The 17,911-nt window shown below is 37.9% G+C and overlaps 1 protein-coding gene across 1 annotated transcript in view; it reads right to left on the bottom strand.

Annotated features, from left to right (window-relative positions):
- CDKAL1 (CDKAL1 threonylcarbamoyladenosine tRNA methylthiotransferase) overlaps window positions 1-17,911 on the bottom strand; it is a gene marked incomplete at its 5' end in the record, with an annotated part of 370,841 nt that overhangs the window by 205,037 nt on the left and 147,893 nt on the right. The window contains one exon of the mRNA XM_079533182.1: window positions 4,880-4,983. Coding sequence (XP_079389308.1) covers window positions 4,880-4,983 — 104 coding nt within the window. The remainder of the gene's footprint in view (window positions 1-4,879; window positions 4,984-17,911) is intronic.

Raw genomic sequence — 17,911 nt, 5'->3', positions numbered from 1 at the left:
TGAGAGGAATTGTGATGATATGTGTAAGGTGTGATTGTGAAGCAATCTTTCTCTGGTTATATCTTCATCTCACACAATGGTGAGACCTCAACACCCAGGGTAGATATTTACCCTCTCCTATGGTCTTGCTTTATCTTTGACCAGGGAAAACACTCACTCCAGAGCCCAGGCACCCAGTCCTTCAAAGCATATGCAAAGACCAATCCCATCACTCAAAAGACATTGAAATTTGGTATTGCTTCAGTTAATGAAAAGGGAACTAAGAATGTTGTTGATATTAAATGTTTGTCCCTTCATAAAAAGGACAAACACTCTGAAAGCTTCAGAGAGTTTACTGGTAGTATTGCTGGAAGAAAACTGGTTACTGATTAATGAAGTAGAATGCCCTGACAGGACCTCAAAACTACTAACAGCAGAGATCCTTGCCTAGGCTCACAGTGATCTGAAAAGCTTTGGAAAGTATCATATTACATCAAAACAATGCTTACTGTTACACACAAATCACTGTTTAATTGACACTTCAAGACATATTTAATATTTATCTCCTTTAAACTGTAAATAGTTGAGAAACAACAAGATAGGGAACAACTGCTACAGACTAGTGATGAAGTTGAAGCTTATCTTTCTTTATATATCACCTCTGCTTTGCAATGAAACATTTTGTCCAAGATTTCCTGAACAGAAGCATTGTTCAGAATTCAGCACCATACTTGTCAGAGAATCATGCTGTAAATAATGGAATAAAAACAAATGATGCTTTTTAACTGCAATTATTCACCCAGAAGCAATTGTACACATGGCTTGAGGATATGAGTATGTTGTTTTTCAACAGGACTTGACTTCCCTTTTGCTCCCTAGTTGCTACCATAAAACAAGATGATATAGTAATAATTATACTGTTTGCATTTTAATAGCAGCATATTCTCTGCCACTTTTGAGAAGCATGCAGTGCTAAAGAAGAATTATTTTCTACTGGCATATGCAGTATATTTTCACTGCAAACTAGCATGAACTGCCAATTTCATAAAACTAATTATATTTTTAAGTTAGTTTGCTGAACCAGCAAAAATAGTTGGCAATATAAAATGCTGTATCTGCCCAGAAAGTCTCTCACAACAGCTCTGGTTTACAGATCACCAGGTAGCAATATCAGTTTTATATATATATATATATATATATATATATATATATACACATATTCTTCTACAGCCAGTACAATTTCTTTGAAGATAATTCCAGTACATATTTAAAGCCTTGCAATTCAACAATTCAACCAAAGCTCCCCCTGGACATCACTCCACAACACATGTAAAGTACTGGCTTATTTAATTTGTGTGTTTCCTTGGAGCACAGTTCACCAATGGCAGCAACTCCAGCCTTCCATTTCACTGAGCAAAAACACATCATCATACATGGAGTTGCTTTTGGAAGGAAAGAAAGAGCTCTCTCATAACTGCAAACAATTTCCTAGAATACAGCACTGAACATGATACAGGACACTTTGAAAAAGCTCGCTGTTAAACTGAAACACAAAGTGCTGCGTCTCCATTGCGGAAAGACTCTCCATATAAACATCCTTACAGAAGACATTTGTTCCTTACTTAAGGACCACTTTGCTTCATATAGAAACATTTTTACTAGCAGTTAATGCAATTTGATAAGATTGTCCATGAAAAAAAGAAGCCTATACAATTACCTACCGAAAGTTGAAAGTGACAGAAATAAAAGATTCAAGCTAAACAGCCAAAACTTCAATATTTTATTTTCAAATTCAAATGGAAGTTGAAAAAATTCTTTTTAAAAATAATTTTAATGAATGATTTAACTTCATGTCTAGGGCAAATTGAAAACTACTATGGAGATGGGAAGGACATATAAATCCATAGAGTACATAAACAAACTTAGCCTTAACATATATAAAAAAATTTACAGAAACTTCAGAGCATTCTGAAAGCGTGCAAAAATGTACTTAGAACTGTAACACACTCCATTTGTTATTACATTGAGTTTCAGGTATAAAAATAAGATGCAGAAAGAAAGGATTATAAAGAGCAGGTCTTTTTCAAAGATTGGAAAAGTATCTGGGCAGTCACGTTTTCACTGACCCCTTTTTAATCAGTTGAGTTAATCAAGTTTACACCTGTAGAAATAACCTAAACACGTGGTGTCATCTAGTTACCATCAGAGTGTTAAGTTCTGTTTTTAAAATACTCTAATAGAGACACAAAATAGAGATCTGGACTCTAAAATGCAACAAATGCCTCCTAACCCTCATAAAGCATGTAGAGCTTTCAAAAACGTGGAGTTAACTGAATTCTAAGGGCTTAATTTAGACTAAAAGCCTGAGAAACTCAACATAAAACATCTTCAGAAGTAACCTTAGAGACAAGCATCAAAATCAGAAATGTCTGTAAGATACCTTATACATGCTGTCACACTGATGCCATTACCACCAGTAAAACTTGTGATGTGTAGACCTAGACTGAACCAGTGACTACTTGACTACCTGCAGACAAATCACGCTGCATATAGTATAGTTTAGAAATACTTGCCACATAAACATTTCCAACCTAGAGTATAGGACCCTTTAGTACATAAATGATTGCTTTAAAATCACAAGCATCTTACCAAACACTGCAGCTCCATTTGGTAACCCATTGCTGTTAGAAATATTGACAAGGTAGCAATTGGCAACTGGAAACTACGTATGATCGTGTGAATAAAGCATTCTAGGGAGTTATTTCAGTGCTAAGGTTTAAAGACCTACCTCAATATACCTTTAAATACAGATTCTTCCAACCATTTTTGGCGTGTTCATTAACTGAAACATCTCACCTTTGAGCCTTACCAGGTTACATACTGTAAGACTACTTATGTACAAAACACTGTAAATGACTCCAGCATCCCTCTTCTTACATGACTAGATTATGTAGTCATAAAAAAAATCATAGTGTGCTGTTTTTTGCTTCTTCTAAGACACTTCAGTTCTCCCATGATAAATTTCTAAGTGGAAAATCTTTACACTATGTATCTGTAGCTCTCTGTATTTTTCACTAGAGCTTCACCAACACAACTTCTGGAAAATGCAGAAGTGAACACAGAAGAAACCGGGGTTCAGTAACACAGACAGCAATGACTGTAACATGCATTTGAATTGCTTAGGTCTTTCACTGGGTTGATGAAGAATTTCTGCAACCCAGCTGCAGAAAGCTGGCAGTAATAAATTCTCCATACACTCCAAGTTAAGTATCTGACTATTTCATTACTATTTTCAAATATGTGGAAGCTTGAGGCAAGGCCTCTCATTTCACAGTTCAGTATTTGCTTCTTTCCTTATTTCCTCTAACAAAGGTAATAGCATAAGGCCAAATAAGAATAGAACTCCCTTGGAGATGCCTGCTGTGAGACACGTCATAGCATTTCTGTAAAATTTCAAAACAATAGCTTAAGGGCAACTTCTTCCATTAAAAATCAAGTTATTTTGAGAGAGTCAATTTTTATAATAAGAGCCACAATAAAACAGATGAATTAAATTATTAAACTTCCAATCCAAGTGTACAATTCTTTAAGTTCAAAATACTTGCCAAGAATTCACATTTATTGCCTGCAAATGCAAACAAAGCTCAAAAGTTTTCCTTCTTTTTACATCATGCAAACATGTTAATTCAATATGGACTTCATGGTATGTATAATGAGAGTATAACACGACATACAAGGCTCAAGTTATTTTTGTTATTTTTCTTTCTTCACAATCTAAATAAAATTTAAGTACTAACCCACTTAAGGCCATAATCCTGACTGTGCTACCATCACACATCTTCCCTTTCTTTGCTATATTCTACTGTTGAATTGTTCTAAGTTCCTTTAGAACATTTTAGAAGATATTTAGTGCTAACACTATTCCTATGATACAAACAACAGTAATTTAGAGTTATACCCAAATGAAAAAGATTTCTGCACACTGGCAACAGTGCAGATCTTCTGCACAGTTACTACTTGCCAATTTAAAAATCACATCTTTCAATGCTGAAAACCTGTGCCCTTATACAATGTGTTTCTCAAATTGCTTCTCCATAAATACGCAAATAAGTGTATTTGTACACCTTGTATCTGTCACTAAATTCATCAGTATTCATCAAATTCACATCAGTTTTAAAGACTTGTCCTAAAACAAGAATCCTGAGATATGACAGGATTCCTGTCTGTCACAGCAGATTTAATTCACAACAACTGTGCTAATCATGCAAACCTAAGCAGCAAGAGAAGTTCACTGGCATTTATAGACAAGCTTCATGGCACAGAGTACTGTACTGCATGAAAAACTTCTGATGTTTGGTTGGATCCCTGTGAGATCATTACAAATACTCTACGGACGTTAAAAGCAGTCTGTCACTACTTGTTAAATAGGAAGCTGTTAATCCTATTTGTTTCAAATAAATCAACATTTTGTATGGTTTACAAAAACACCCCAGAACTCCTCAAAGAAACCCAATTCCAGAAACAGTAGTATATCTTAGAAGTGTTGCAGAATCCTAAAGAAGTTCATGAAATTCACTGTTACTGCTGTGTGAAAAAATTAGTACTCCCTTATAAGAAAGTGGAAATAGGGCAAAATGACCATACGTGACACTTCTCCCATCACTACAGCAAAATGCTTGTATGAATCTCATCCGAGCAATCCTAAAATCAAGATGAAATACTGTTCTTGATAGTTGCACCCAACCAAGTCAGAAAGGCTTTCTATTGCAAAGGCATCCCTGGACACAGCCGCAACATATCAAGAACACTAAAACCATAATAAAGCCATATTGTATCAAGTGAAAATAAGAACTAGTGGACTTCAAGGACTAACTTCTATTGTATGGATAAAAACACTTACCTTGAAAAGACTGTTTGGCTCTATCCACTAGTTCTTCGATGGGATAGCTTGCTAGATCTCCTCTGGCATGCTTAGTTTTGCAGTAAGTACATGCATTGAGACACCTGGTCAAGAAATGAAAGCATTCAGATTCTTGCCAAGAAAGACTTTACATGCATAAATATATTTATGAAGAACATCTGGGAGAATGAGCTTTTATACTATAGCAGTATTCTGCTTTAAAATAAACTCAATTGATTTGAAGAGTCTTTTGCTTTCCTACTTCCATTAAATATCTTCTACATCTATAAAGAGGATGAAAGAAATTATCCAGTTCAAAGGATTCATTTATTTCACGTAACCATGCATGAAAACAATACTTCTCTAGATCTGCAAGACGCGTTACTACATCATAAGCAAAATAAAAAGCTGTAAATTCACTAAGACTGATGTTTAAGATAAAATTCTAATTGTATTCCTGGGCAATAGCACAAGAAGTAGAATGAAAATCTTCCAAAATACACCCAAGTCTGTGTCATGTGCTCCACAGCCTGATCCCAGAAAGCACAAATAGAACAGTGATACAACAACCTCAAGTTGTCAAGTTACAGCACCAGAAATTAAGCTGCAGTATCGCTTAGTGACACATTTAACATTATATCATTAAATAAGGAAGCCTCTGTAAATATTCGATTGAGAAAGCATTTCTGCCAGATTTGTTGATATATTAAGGAAAAAAAAAACAAAACTTTATACTGGAAACTGGACCAAAATAGTGAGGATGCTAGCATAGGAAGGCATGCCAATTTGGTTACACAGGCTACACTGCCCAAGGTGCATTACTACCACTTTCCTCCACAGGACACCAATGTGGTCCCTGCCAAACTGACCGAACTGTACAAAAAAAGGCTGGAGCTCCCTGCCTATTGGCATTTTGGCTCTTCTGTTGTTTAAATTTCTTTACAAACAGTTTGTGTGCCTATGCACTTCATTTTTATTCTCAGTTTAAAAAATCTTAGTTACATACTTTGCATGCAATGGTCAGATACGAATAGCATTATCCCACTAATCTAATACGAATAAATGAGCCAAATCTAAACAGGTATCAGTGCATGGTAAAAATGATTATTTATGCTATTTGCATAAAATTTCTTTTTCCTTTTGTTGTCTATTAATGGTGTAGTGAAAGAAAACAGCATATTACTTCTTTATTATAACTCATGCATAATTCATCTATATATTACTCAACCTATGTATTTTGCTCTATGTTTGGGTACTGGCATTTGAAAAGCTCTGCAGAAAGAGTACTAAGTGCTAAGAGAACTGAGTTCTAAGCATCTGTACCAAGCAGTGAAGTTACTAATCCTTGACCCTTGAGGATAAGTTTCATATTTTTGGTCAGTGGTCCTTCTCTACATGACCTAACAGCTTTTGATTCATGTCTAACTGCCTCCTCTATCTACAACATGGTATCTAGAAACAGATAAAAAAGCACACAGTCATATTTATAGGACAGAACGAAAACTAGCTGCTCATGCATCTTCAGAACTGCCCTATGGGAAAATACTGTTGAGCATAAAGTCCTGGGCAAACTGAAGTATACAGTAATATCTTTTTATTTTTTTCTGATGCTGCAATAATGTTGGTCACACAGAGAGAACGGAAATGTGGAACAAGTGGGGAAAAAAAAGAGGGGAAGTTATTCTCTAAATGTTCACAGAATTAAGTAGGGTTGCTCCCAAGAGATTTATTACTGTAATCTACATATGACTTCTGGGAGCTTGTCTATGCAAAAATCTATTCTCAGATGGGAGATGGAAGCTGGGATTTGGAATTAGGCTTTCCACCAAGTTTTGCAATATCAACTCTACCATAAACTGCTGTCTAATACTTAAATAATTTAGCCTCTTTTTTTCTGGCAGTAAGAGACATCACACTACGAAAACAAAATGAGATAGATGTAATACAGAAAACATCGATGTTAGAAAGCACACAACAACAACACCACCACTTATAAAACCTACTTGTACCGTACTTTTAATTCCCACTAGGAATATAATTAATCTCCTGGACTGCAGTTAACGAAGAAGCAGATTTTAAGTACTTGTAAAACTGCAGGACTAATAACTTTTCACAGACTTCAGAATTACCTTTTCTTAAAAGCATAAATTTTAACAAAACCACAAGTATAACAAAGTATTTGTAGATGTTCCCCTCCACAAAACTGAAGCAAGCCAAGCTCTGGTCCAAGTTTCCAACATAACAAATTATTCATACATCCATGTTGCCACATCCTCAGACCACAGCCTAACAACCACAAAAGGGCTGGAAGGAACTCTGAGAATCCGAATGCTGCATCTCTCTAAGGATCATCCACCACTAAGTGGCTCTCCTAAAATCAGCCCAGCAGGTAAAACTCTCCTTAAAAATCAGCCTTCATCACAACTACAAATCAAATACACAGAAGTAAAAAACTGATGGGTTTGTAATTGCAAAAAGTATTTTGCTCTGTGTTAAATCTGAAATCTTCTTCAAGTATTTATGCTTGGTCTGTAAAAATTATTTTCTATTAACAGAGGTCAAAACTTTATTGCCCAGATATACCAGACGTTTATGGAAAAAAACACTAATGCTCTTCATGTTTGTAATCATCGACATGCTTTAGATGAAGTTGTTTGTTCTTCCGGAACCACTAAATCCTAATTTTTCAACATTGTAAACTTGATAAGGTAGCCTGAATTGTTAATCTCTTGCTTTGAATTATTAACCTTTATTCTGCCATGTGCCCAATATGCAGAACATAAACAAAACACTATCCACAGATAAATTGCTACCATGTGGCTCCTTAAAAAACTTTGCACTTGACCAAACCGTCATTATCGACAATGTGGTGGAGTGCCTGAAATTCTGCTCTACAGGAAACAGTGCTCTACACACTGCTGAACTCGGATGTGGCTTAAGCAGTGCATTACTTTAAGCAGAGTCTTTTTACAAAAGCAAACTGTTTTCAGTAGAATAATATTCCTCATAAAGCACACACTTCACTTGAAAGGCTACCCATCGCAGATGGAACTAATTGTAAGAAAGAAGCCTCATGACAGAGCAGAAAAACAAGGGCTTTCCTTCAGTGTGACTAATCGGTGGATTTCAGCAGCAGATGAGAATAACAACACAGATGAGGAGCAGAATCTTGGTTCCTGTTAAATTAATAGGATTTTTGCCACTATTTTTAGTGAAGACAGGATTCCACTCTCGGATATGAGTATAAAACATATTTCATTCAAGGATTGTAAAACAGCTTAATTACAGACTGTGATGTGCAATTAGTGTGCTGTGCGCTCACATTTAATGTGACTGACCAAGAACAGACATTTGTGAGCAAGATGTGAAAGCTGCATAGCTGTCACAGTGTCATATGGCAGAAGGTCCCTGCTGCACTGCGGGTGGTTGGGTGGTTAATGTGGGGCAAGGAGGACACTACTGCCCTCTTCATTTCCTGAATAATCCAGTAAATACTGGCTTGGTGTCAAACTAACGAGCTTTAAATAAGAAAAAAGTCATAAGATGATCTTCTCCCAAATTAGAATTCCATGGAACTAAAATACCACTCACCACAGCTGACTCAAAATATTTACTAATATCCACCACTGTAAGATCTGACTAGTTATACAAATATCAGGTTTTATGAAGCTTGCCAGTAATACAGTACCTCTAATAGTACACTGGATCATCTTATCAGTACAAATACAGAAAGATTGCTTTTAACAGTCACCCACACCTTCTCTCTGCACCTACAGACTTCCTCAGGCAGCTGAGCATTTTGTGCTTGCATAAACCATTCTTCTTGAGAAAATAACTTGCTTGTTTCAAAATACAGTCACAGGAGAGATTTAGGCTTTTGCCAAATACTTTTGAATTTTGTATCAAATGCAATTTTGATCAAAATGCTTTGTAATGTGAGCAAGTGGAAAACTTCCTTTGTGGCTTGCCTGAGCAAAAAATACAACCAACCAGAAATGTTTACTTCCAACAGGTGAGAGGAGATGGATGCTACTCAAAACTTACTGAACAAGAGCTAGCAGAATTCTACAAACATATTTCCTAGGATGCCAGCATTGTAATCATAACAGCATCTATACTGAATTAAATATGATGAATATTTATTAGTATTTTTACCTTGACAAATGCTACTTTGCTCTTCCAAACTTTTTAAATCTTGTCAAGCCTAACTGCAATGGATGAAGGCAAAAACAGTGTATAAAAGAGAAAGCATGCCTATCGTGCCAGCCTTGCTTTCAGGATACGCTGTTGAAGTTTGCACATTTTACAGTACAGCTTTTAATCCACTATGACATGAAGATATTTTCCTTTAAAATCTAAGAGTGTGTTTTCACTTTAAAACGGACTTGGAATTCAAAGTATTTTTGAAACAGAGGCAAGCTATTTCTCATCAAGGCCAATCAGTCTAAGCAGCAAACCACATTATTACAGAAACAATGTTTGTTTACAGAAATCCTGGTCTGTTCAGTGAGCCTGGGCATTCGCCATAAAGGCTATGCCACAAAGATGCACTCAGTGTTAAAATACAAGCTTCCATGTGATAAAAACAGGACTCCTGTGAAATTATCTTCGCAGGCAACTATTTTAGTAACTGTTCTGAAACAGCAATGTTTACTTAAAAACAAAATGTCTTGCAACAAAGTTTTAGAAGAAAACTGGATGATCCTTCAGAACACACTCTGCAGTGTATGGGACTGCCCATATTTTTCTTGAGGTATGATGCAAAGTACACGATGCTCTTTGTTTAATTCTACAAGCCACTCCATGCATGGCAAAGGGATCAACGTGCATTACAGTGTTGTTCTTCCAAAGACCTTTGAAGACAGTATTTTACCCGGCAACGTCTCACCAGTTACTATTCAAAAGGAATCTGGAGACCAGGCAACTCGCTTAATTTGATAAGCCATGGTGTGGTTTAGTTCTTCACCATCAATACCTGCATTTTATATATCTGCATTTCTGCAGTAGAGGGCAGGCAATTCAAAAGCCAGAGACACATAGTCATACCATCACACACTCACTTTGTCCAACTAAAGGCCAATGATTTAGCATTTGCAACATCATGTACTCCAATGTCACTTTTTAGAGTCTGTCTAAAGAAATTCTTGATTAATGATTCTGCCCTCAAAGTTCTGCAACTGTTTGAATCAATTCATTCAGTATTCCAGATTGACATTAAAAGAAAGCTGCCAATTCACAGTTGCCTTTGTATTTAAAGCATGTACAGTATAATTTCACTACAGAATAGCCCTACTGCAGGCAGATAACTTAGCATTATACATACGGAATGCGCTGCAAAACCTAACTGGAATAGAAATGAGCAATTTCTTAATTTTTAAAAATTCAGCTTTCAAAGTTTTCTAGATCACAAAGTATTAAAAGAACAACTGTGACTTCTAAGCAGCAAGGGAAAATGAAGCATCTTGACTGACCTCCATGAAGGGAAGGAGAAGGATCAGGTGGGAGATGGGGGGAGTCAAGTGTCTTTCTATAAGCCCTCCACCTTACTTATCAACCATCTGCAAGATGTTAGCAGGTCCTGAATCACCCATGCAGAAAGCACAGTTGAAATGCAGACCACTGCCTGTGATAAGAGCTATTGTTTTTCACTTCCTGAATGGCTTTTGGGACAGACCATTTTAGAGTGGTGAAATCTCATAGGAAACATTAGGCTGCAGTTAATCGTGTAGCACACAGCAGGTGCCACATGGATTCTTGGGATAAAAGGTATTGTTTTTGTACTAGTCAAAACATCCTGGGAGGGAAAAAGTTGTATTTCTGCGACACTGAACCTATCGGGCTTAATTTAGAATTTATCTGAGATTTCCATCAGACCCATTTCAAAAAAAGTACTCACACAGTGCTTGAGGGAAATAGCTCTGAACTGCCTGGGGAAAATAACAGCAGAAATAAGTGCCTAATAAAAACAAACTCAGCATTTATAGTCTAGAAAAGTCCCTCCCAGTGATGGGCTCTACACAAACCTTCCTGCATGAAGATGTCCTCCAAGCTGTGGCAGCAGCAGAAATTCTAAAAGCTCTGCTATGGACAAGGATCTAAGCATTATCCATAATTAGTACTATGCTGCTGCTCCTAAATGCCATCTCTGTGCCTTGTGATAAACAGGTCGGTTTTGGTGGGGGGAAGAAAAAAGCTATGTGAAGCAGTAAAAAGAGATACATGCCTCAAGCACATACTCTTCAGTATGCTTCACTGACAAAGTGAAAAAGACAACAGATATCAACATCATCGCCCTGTCTGAAACCTGTCTGAGATTTTCTAAGCAGTTTAACGGATTGATTTCACAATTATAAGAATCCAATGAGTGATTTATTTTAAAAACAGAAGTTTAAACCAAGGATCTTATGTCTGCATTTAAGAGACTCCGAGGGGATTGTCAGAAGCACATGAATCCCTGTGACAGTTCCATAGCTACGTCAGTCTGATTATCTTCACGGACTTGTCCTCCTTACAGCCCCAGCACCTGTTAAGGATATCTCAAAGAAAACAGCAGTTAAGGCATTGACTTTTGAATAATTAGCCAGGCTAATCTGAATGACCAGGGAACCTGCTTTAGCAGTGGGGTTGGACTAGATGACCCCCAGAGGTCCCTTCCAACCCCTGCAATTTTGTAATTTTGTGAACCCAGCATTTATAATTTTTTTCTTTTCACCATTTTATAGCGTTAATGTTTGAAATACATTAAGAAGCATTTTACTGTGAAAGTACCAGCAAAAGGATAGAGCAGAAAAACAGGAAAAAGTAGCCTTCATTTACTGAACTCATCCTCAACTTCTCCATCTGCTTTGCTTCTCTAAAATTCTCCCTATCCAAGGACTCCTCAGCCTGTTAATTTAAAAAGCAAACAACCTATCACCCTTTTCTCCTTCTATTTTCTTCCTAACTTTCTCCTGTTGTCTAGCATTCAGTGATCACGATGCCTGCACCTCTCCTGTGCCATTCTCATGTCCCAGTGACTGGAACAGTCTGACTTTCCTCCAAGCTACTTGGCTTGTGTTTGTCTGCTTTGATTTCCTCTTTAACCACACAAGCCTGTGGTGAGTCTGAAACTTTTCCAGTACAACTGCTGCCAGCCCTGACAGAAACCTTAACTTACGAGCTTAATTTCATCTTGTTTAAGAGCACAAAGATACCTAACTTTTATCTGTTTAGGCTTACACTGCAATCTCTTGACTCCTCTTCTTTTTGTAACCTCCATTGCAAATCAAACAGAATTGTCAGTCATTTGAAAGCAAATCAGAAATATCACAAAGCCATCGGTGCTCAAATCAGAGCATTCAAACTGGCCATGGAGCCCCTTGTGGAACCAGGATCTAAACAGCCTTCAAAACATTACAGGCTGCAAAATACACAAGCAGCTCCAGTCATCAAAAGCAACATTTAACAAAAAAAAAAAAAAACAAAAAAAAGAGGGAGGGAACAGCCAAAATACAAATTAGCTCAGCAATTCAGTTGTTTACAGGCCTTAGTCAACACCCAGATAAATGGAAGCGTTCTTCCCAATATTCACAGCAACAACAGGTTACAAGAACCTTATCTTTGCAATAGCTAACTTGAAACCACTTTTCGACCTTAGAAGTGCTCTTAAAAAGAACCAGTCTTTAGGATGACAGGAGTTTTGCACTGACAGCCTTTGAAATGGAAGTTACGGGCTGCTTAACAAAGCCAATCTAGTAACAGATCTTACTGCTTTGCTCAGTGAGCTCTGCAGTGCTGCAGCAATGCTCTCACAAATAAAGGGTGCTGATGATGTCGCATCTGTTTGCCTTTATTAGAAAGGGTCAAAATGACATTCTCCTTGCATGGCAGAACTGGTTACCGTGACCCAGCCTTACACAAGAAAGTGGCCCACTGTGCCAAGGGGAGGGCAGGAGATGTCATGTACTTTCATTTCACGCAGGTCTTCAGTCTCACATGAACTCTTAAAGCCAAATTGCTGTGATAAAGACTGAAGAGATGAATGGAAAAATTGGCCAAGCTGCTGGGCTCCACGGGCTGTGGTCAGCTGTACAAAGTCTAACAGCCTGAGAAATGGGCTAACAGGAACCTCGTGAAGTGCAACAACCACAAACAAAAAGCCCCACATCTATGCAAAAATGCAGATGAGGAAGGAGGCTGACTGCTAGGAAACAGGTATGGGAATAAGGAATTTGTGGTCCACATGGGCAACAAACTCAGTGTGAGACAGCCATGCGCCCTCACAGTGACGTAAGGCGTACATATTGCTCTGTGTGACTAAAGAACTAAATCAAGAGGTTGAAATGGTTAGTGCCCTTTGCTTGGCACCTGTGAGCTGTAATGTTGCGTTCTGGAGCAAGGCAGACTGACAGAGGGGAGCAAGCAAGCACACAGTATAGTCAAGATGATTTGGGAGATTTGCATGCATGGACACATGAGGACAGGCTATGAAAACCAGGTTTATTCAGTGTTACAAAGATGAAGTCTTACTATAGTCTACAAAGAGCTAAAGGGAATGTATAAAAAAAAACAGAGCCAGGCTGGTTTTGGAGTTCAGGGCAGAGGTTGAGAAGCAATGGGCCTAAGCTGTACACAGGAAACTGCAACTAAATAGAAGGAAAAGTACTTTAAAAGTACTGAGACAGGTTACACTACTGCTGATCTCATCACTGAGATGCTGGACCCCAACACTGGCACTATCCCTCTTCTAATGTCCAGAGACTGGCTCTGCTCCAACACTGTGTCAACATGAATAAGTGCATACAGAGTGTGTACGTGTGTGAGATGCACGGGGAGCATGATATGCTTCCAATACTACAGGAAGCCACAATTCAGCTAGAGGGATAACAACAGCCACAATATGAGAAACAAATGCAGAAAGGACTGGCCTGCACAAGGCAAACTAGAGAAAAGCATTAAATGAAAGATACCACGAATAGAGTCTACACAGTTAATAATTATGGTTTTGTTTGGTATCATGTACAGTAAGGATGTGATACTAACAAGATACGTGCTTCAAGTACACCATGGCATTTCCAGGTCTAACAGTAATAGAGAAACAGGTATGGACCGCATCTGACATGTCTATTGGAGCAGAGAGCCACCAGTCACGAGCAAAGTGTTCCCAAGCACACTGTTGAAGCTGTGGTCAGCTAAGAGTCCACAGGAAAAAACGATGAGAAATCCTTGAATGTAGAAGCAACAACAGAAGTACAGATTCTGCACAAATTAATCTTCAGCTTTCATTGTATTCCTCCACAGGAATAAGGAACACAAGGAAGGGGCACTGCATCCATAAATTGGGTACTGAGGAAGCGTGCACACAGGCATTCTTACAAGTCCGTGCAGTTACTGACTGCTGTATAAGTCATGTTTTGTTTCATGCCATCATTCACCTGTGTGCTACATTATCAAAATGCCTCTAAATTTAAGTCACAGAAGTAGCAACTGTGCAAAGCCCATAACTAAGTGCCCCCAAAGAAGTGTATTTGTACTATTCCATATTCCTCTGAAATGTTCTACACAAACCAAATTGTAAACAAGCCTTACCAAAAAAAAAAAAAAAGCAAAGTCTGTCAGTTTTGTGGTACCTGGCCCCACTTAAACTTATGAATGCACTTAACTCAAATTGACTTAAGAATCCTAGATTCTGTTCTGCAAACACACCTGCATCACAAGTGTAAAAAACATTGATGGGGGAAAAAAAACTCTGAACACACTATATAAACAGTAAAGCTTCTCAATGAGAGCACATGGCAGCATGCTGAGCATCTCGTTGTGTCTTTACACAGACTACAGATACTGACTGGTTTTAGTAGACTCAGTGGAGATAGGTCCATCTTTGCTTTTCAGAAGAGAATTGTTCCCTTTGGAACACAAACCTACTGATATATGCTAACAAAAAAAACCAACCCACTGTATTTACTGGCTGTTCAGGGTACTTTACAATTTCCCTTCAAAAAAAGCTCTTGGAAGTCTAAAGAGTAGCTAAAGAAACAAAGCCAATTTACAGTGAAAATGTCTACGTGGTTATTTTACTAGTTGTCAGACAGAGCAAGTCTTAGTCTTTCAGGAAGATATATTTCTCACATGAAATAACAGAGCAAATACACAGACCTACATCAGTTATTAAGATTCAGTACTGCTTTCACATAATCTACCAGGGAGCTGTGGCCTACTCACTATTTTTCCAACAAGCATACCTTAATTTTTGTACAAAGTGAAATTCAGTTTGGCAGGTTGAGGGTCTTTTTCCAGCTTCAGATGATTTTTGGAACAGTTTTTTTTTTAAAACAATGTATGTTCAAACATTCACAGCTACAAGTACTAAAAAGAACCTGGTTAAGAGGCACTTATTTAAACCTGCATTAATTTTACACTCATGTGCTCCTTACACAGCCATCCTGCTGCCCTTTCCTCTGCCTTCAAATCGATAGTATTTTTGATATTAAATGCAATTCACATTAAAAAAAACACGTTTAAACTAATTGTACTTAGAGAATGAGGGAAAAGAAGATGAACTCTAACACACAGCTGTCATATTCCAAAGAGGAAATACTGTGAAAGAACAATGAGGAAACCATAAAAATGCACAATCCTTCCGACAGCTCTTTCTGGCATCAAAAAATACAGAATCTGAAAAAACATACAACAAGTTCCATCACTTCACATCTCTACCTATTTTTCAATATTTACAGTATCTCACAGGCTTTCCATTCTTTTATTAAGTTATCAGTTGAATGTTATGGCTTCATTCCCATAATCTGTCTACAACCTGCACGTCCTCATTTCATTTCTACTCAAAAACAACAGCCGGAAAGTACGTAGGGTAGAATGAACTGACAGTATAAATGGAGGGCTTAGCTTATACTCAATGATTAAAATTCCCACTGTAGTTCTTCCGATAAGTTCTGCAGCTGTCTGAAATGCAGAAGAATAGCTGGCTATTAAGAATCTGGAAAATGCAATTTGCACTAGTTAGGCTTTCGTTGGGGATGAAAGAGATGAGTAAGTGGCACACGAGGGGAATATCTGCAGGAAAAGGGAACCTACGCAGTAGAGAATTAAACAGCACTGCACAAAACAGTACAAGTGCTGGGTAGTATTGGTACCTGTAAATACAGATACTTCTAACTAACTTGGACTACGTGGCCTGTTTCCACAAAACTGCTAGATTACGATTTAGACATGTCCAAGAAACACATCTGAAGATCAGCTACAGAAACAACAAGATTCCCCTGCAAACTCAGCATATCCCTACAAACTGGGGATACAAACTACTAAGTGTAGGATTAGTTTATGCCTTTGACTGAAGCAAAATGGCTAAGCCTGGTGGAGACATGCACTGACCTTTTAGTCTGAACTCAAAGGTTATTCAAATGTTTACAGTGTGTCACTGCATTACTTTTTAATTACAGAACCGAAAGTTAATTTATTCAATGTGCTGAACTATTCAGCTAAACTTTCCTAAAGATGCAAAAAACTTACTTTGATCTGTAACACTTCCCCTCTATCACTTATAATTTTTTAGACTGTTCCTCATTTAAATGGTGAAATTAACCAAAGTTAGTGCATTTTCATAAAGAATTACTCCTACAAGAAAAAGTTTTAGCATGTTTTTCAGCAGTTCTGTTGAGTCATTATACCACCTATTTTATTTTTCTAAATGGCACGTATAGTCTATAGCTTTGAAAAGGAAAAGCACATTCTGGATGTGGCTCTGGGCAGCCTGGTCTGGTGGTTGGCGACCCTGCACATAGCAGGGGGTTTCAAACTAGATGATCACTGTGGTCCTTTTCAAGCCAGGCCATCCTATGATTCTATCAAAAAAAATCTAATTTGCAGAACAACTCTATACTGGCAGTAAAGAGACTCCTTCCTCAAACTCTTCAACAAATGTTATAAAACAAACTGCTGGAACGCAGTGCTGTGGATGACTAAACAAATCCTACAGTAAACATTTCCTCAGCTGCAATGTTCAGTGCGGTACCAACTTAAACTGCACAGACACAACTGACCTTCTGAAAAAAAAAAAACAAAAAAAAGACTATTTCAGAAACTAAGCAATATGACATGACATACATGACTAACAGCAGACTCACTGAAGGGAAAAAAAAACAACCAGACATTTCTCTCAAAAACACAAAAGATACCAGAGCTGGCACCAGCCTGCAATGCAAGAAAGACCATGTGATACTTAGACACTTGTGTATTAGTTTAAAAATAAGTTAGATAAGCATGTGACGAGTGACAATTTTGTACATGACCTTTGCTTAACAAGCTCTTTTTCAGAAAATCCACACACATATCAACAAAATTCCTTTAAATAATAATAATAAGCTTAAACTCCACTCCACATCTGACATCTTGAAAATAAACTCTAAAAACAAAATTCTGCAGGGCTACTTCGGGAAAAAATAGAAAACATATGTTTTACAGCATGAATTCAGAAAGAAGAAATGAAAAAAAGCATTAAATTCTTCTTGTAATTCAGGCTGATGAAATTCAGCACGGTAAGTTACAGAGACAGAAGCTTGGGGTGGATGTTTCCAGTGGGAATAATTCGCTCTGCCCAGCAGGCAAGGAATTTGGAAATAGAGTTCCTCTTTCCGGAGACTGAATAGGCATACAAGATTGCACAGGAAATGCTTTCAAGTCGGGAAATGGGGAGGCATTCTGCATGGAATGGGGAATCCATAGCTTAGGGTGTTTCTTTTTGAAGTGTCAAACCACAACAACTACCTCTGAGTGGAGGTCTCTACCACTATTAAGCAACCGGGCTTCTCCATGACTATGTGCTCCTATTGAAATATCCCAGATCCAAAGAATGGCTGGAATTGAAAGGGACCTCTGGAGCTCACGTGGTCCAGCCCCCCGCTCAGAGCAGGGACGACCCAAGCAGGCTGCTCAGGGCTGCATGCAGGCAGCTTGTGAAGATCTCCAAGGAGGAGACCCCACAGCATGTCTGCATAACCTGTGCCAGTGCTTTGGCATCCACGCAATGCAGAAGTGCTG

Source organism: Tetrao urogallus, assembly GCF_951394365.1.
Source record: "Tetrao urogallus genome assembly, chromosome: 3".
Lineage (NCBI taxonomy): Eukaryota > Metazoa > Chordata > Aves > Galliformes > Phasianidae > Tetrao > Tetrao urogallus.
This window is presented reverse-complemented; position numbering and strand designations above follow the sequence as displayed.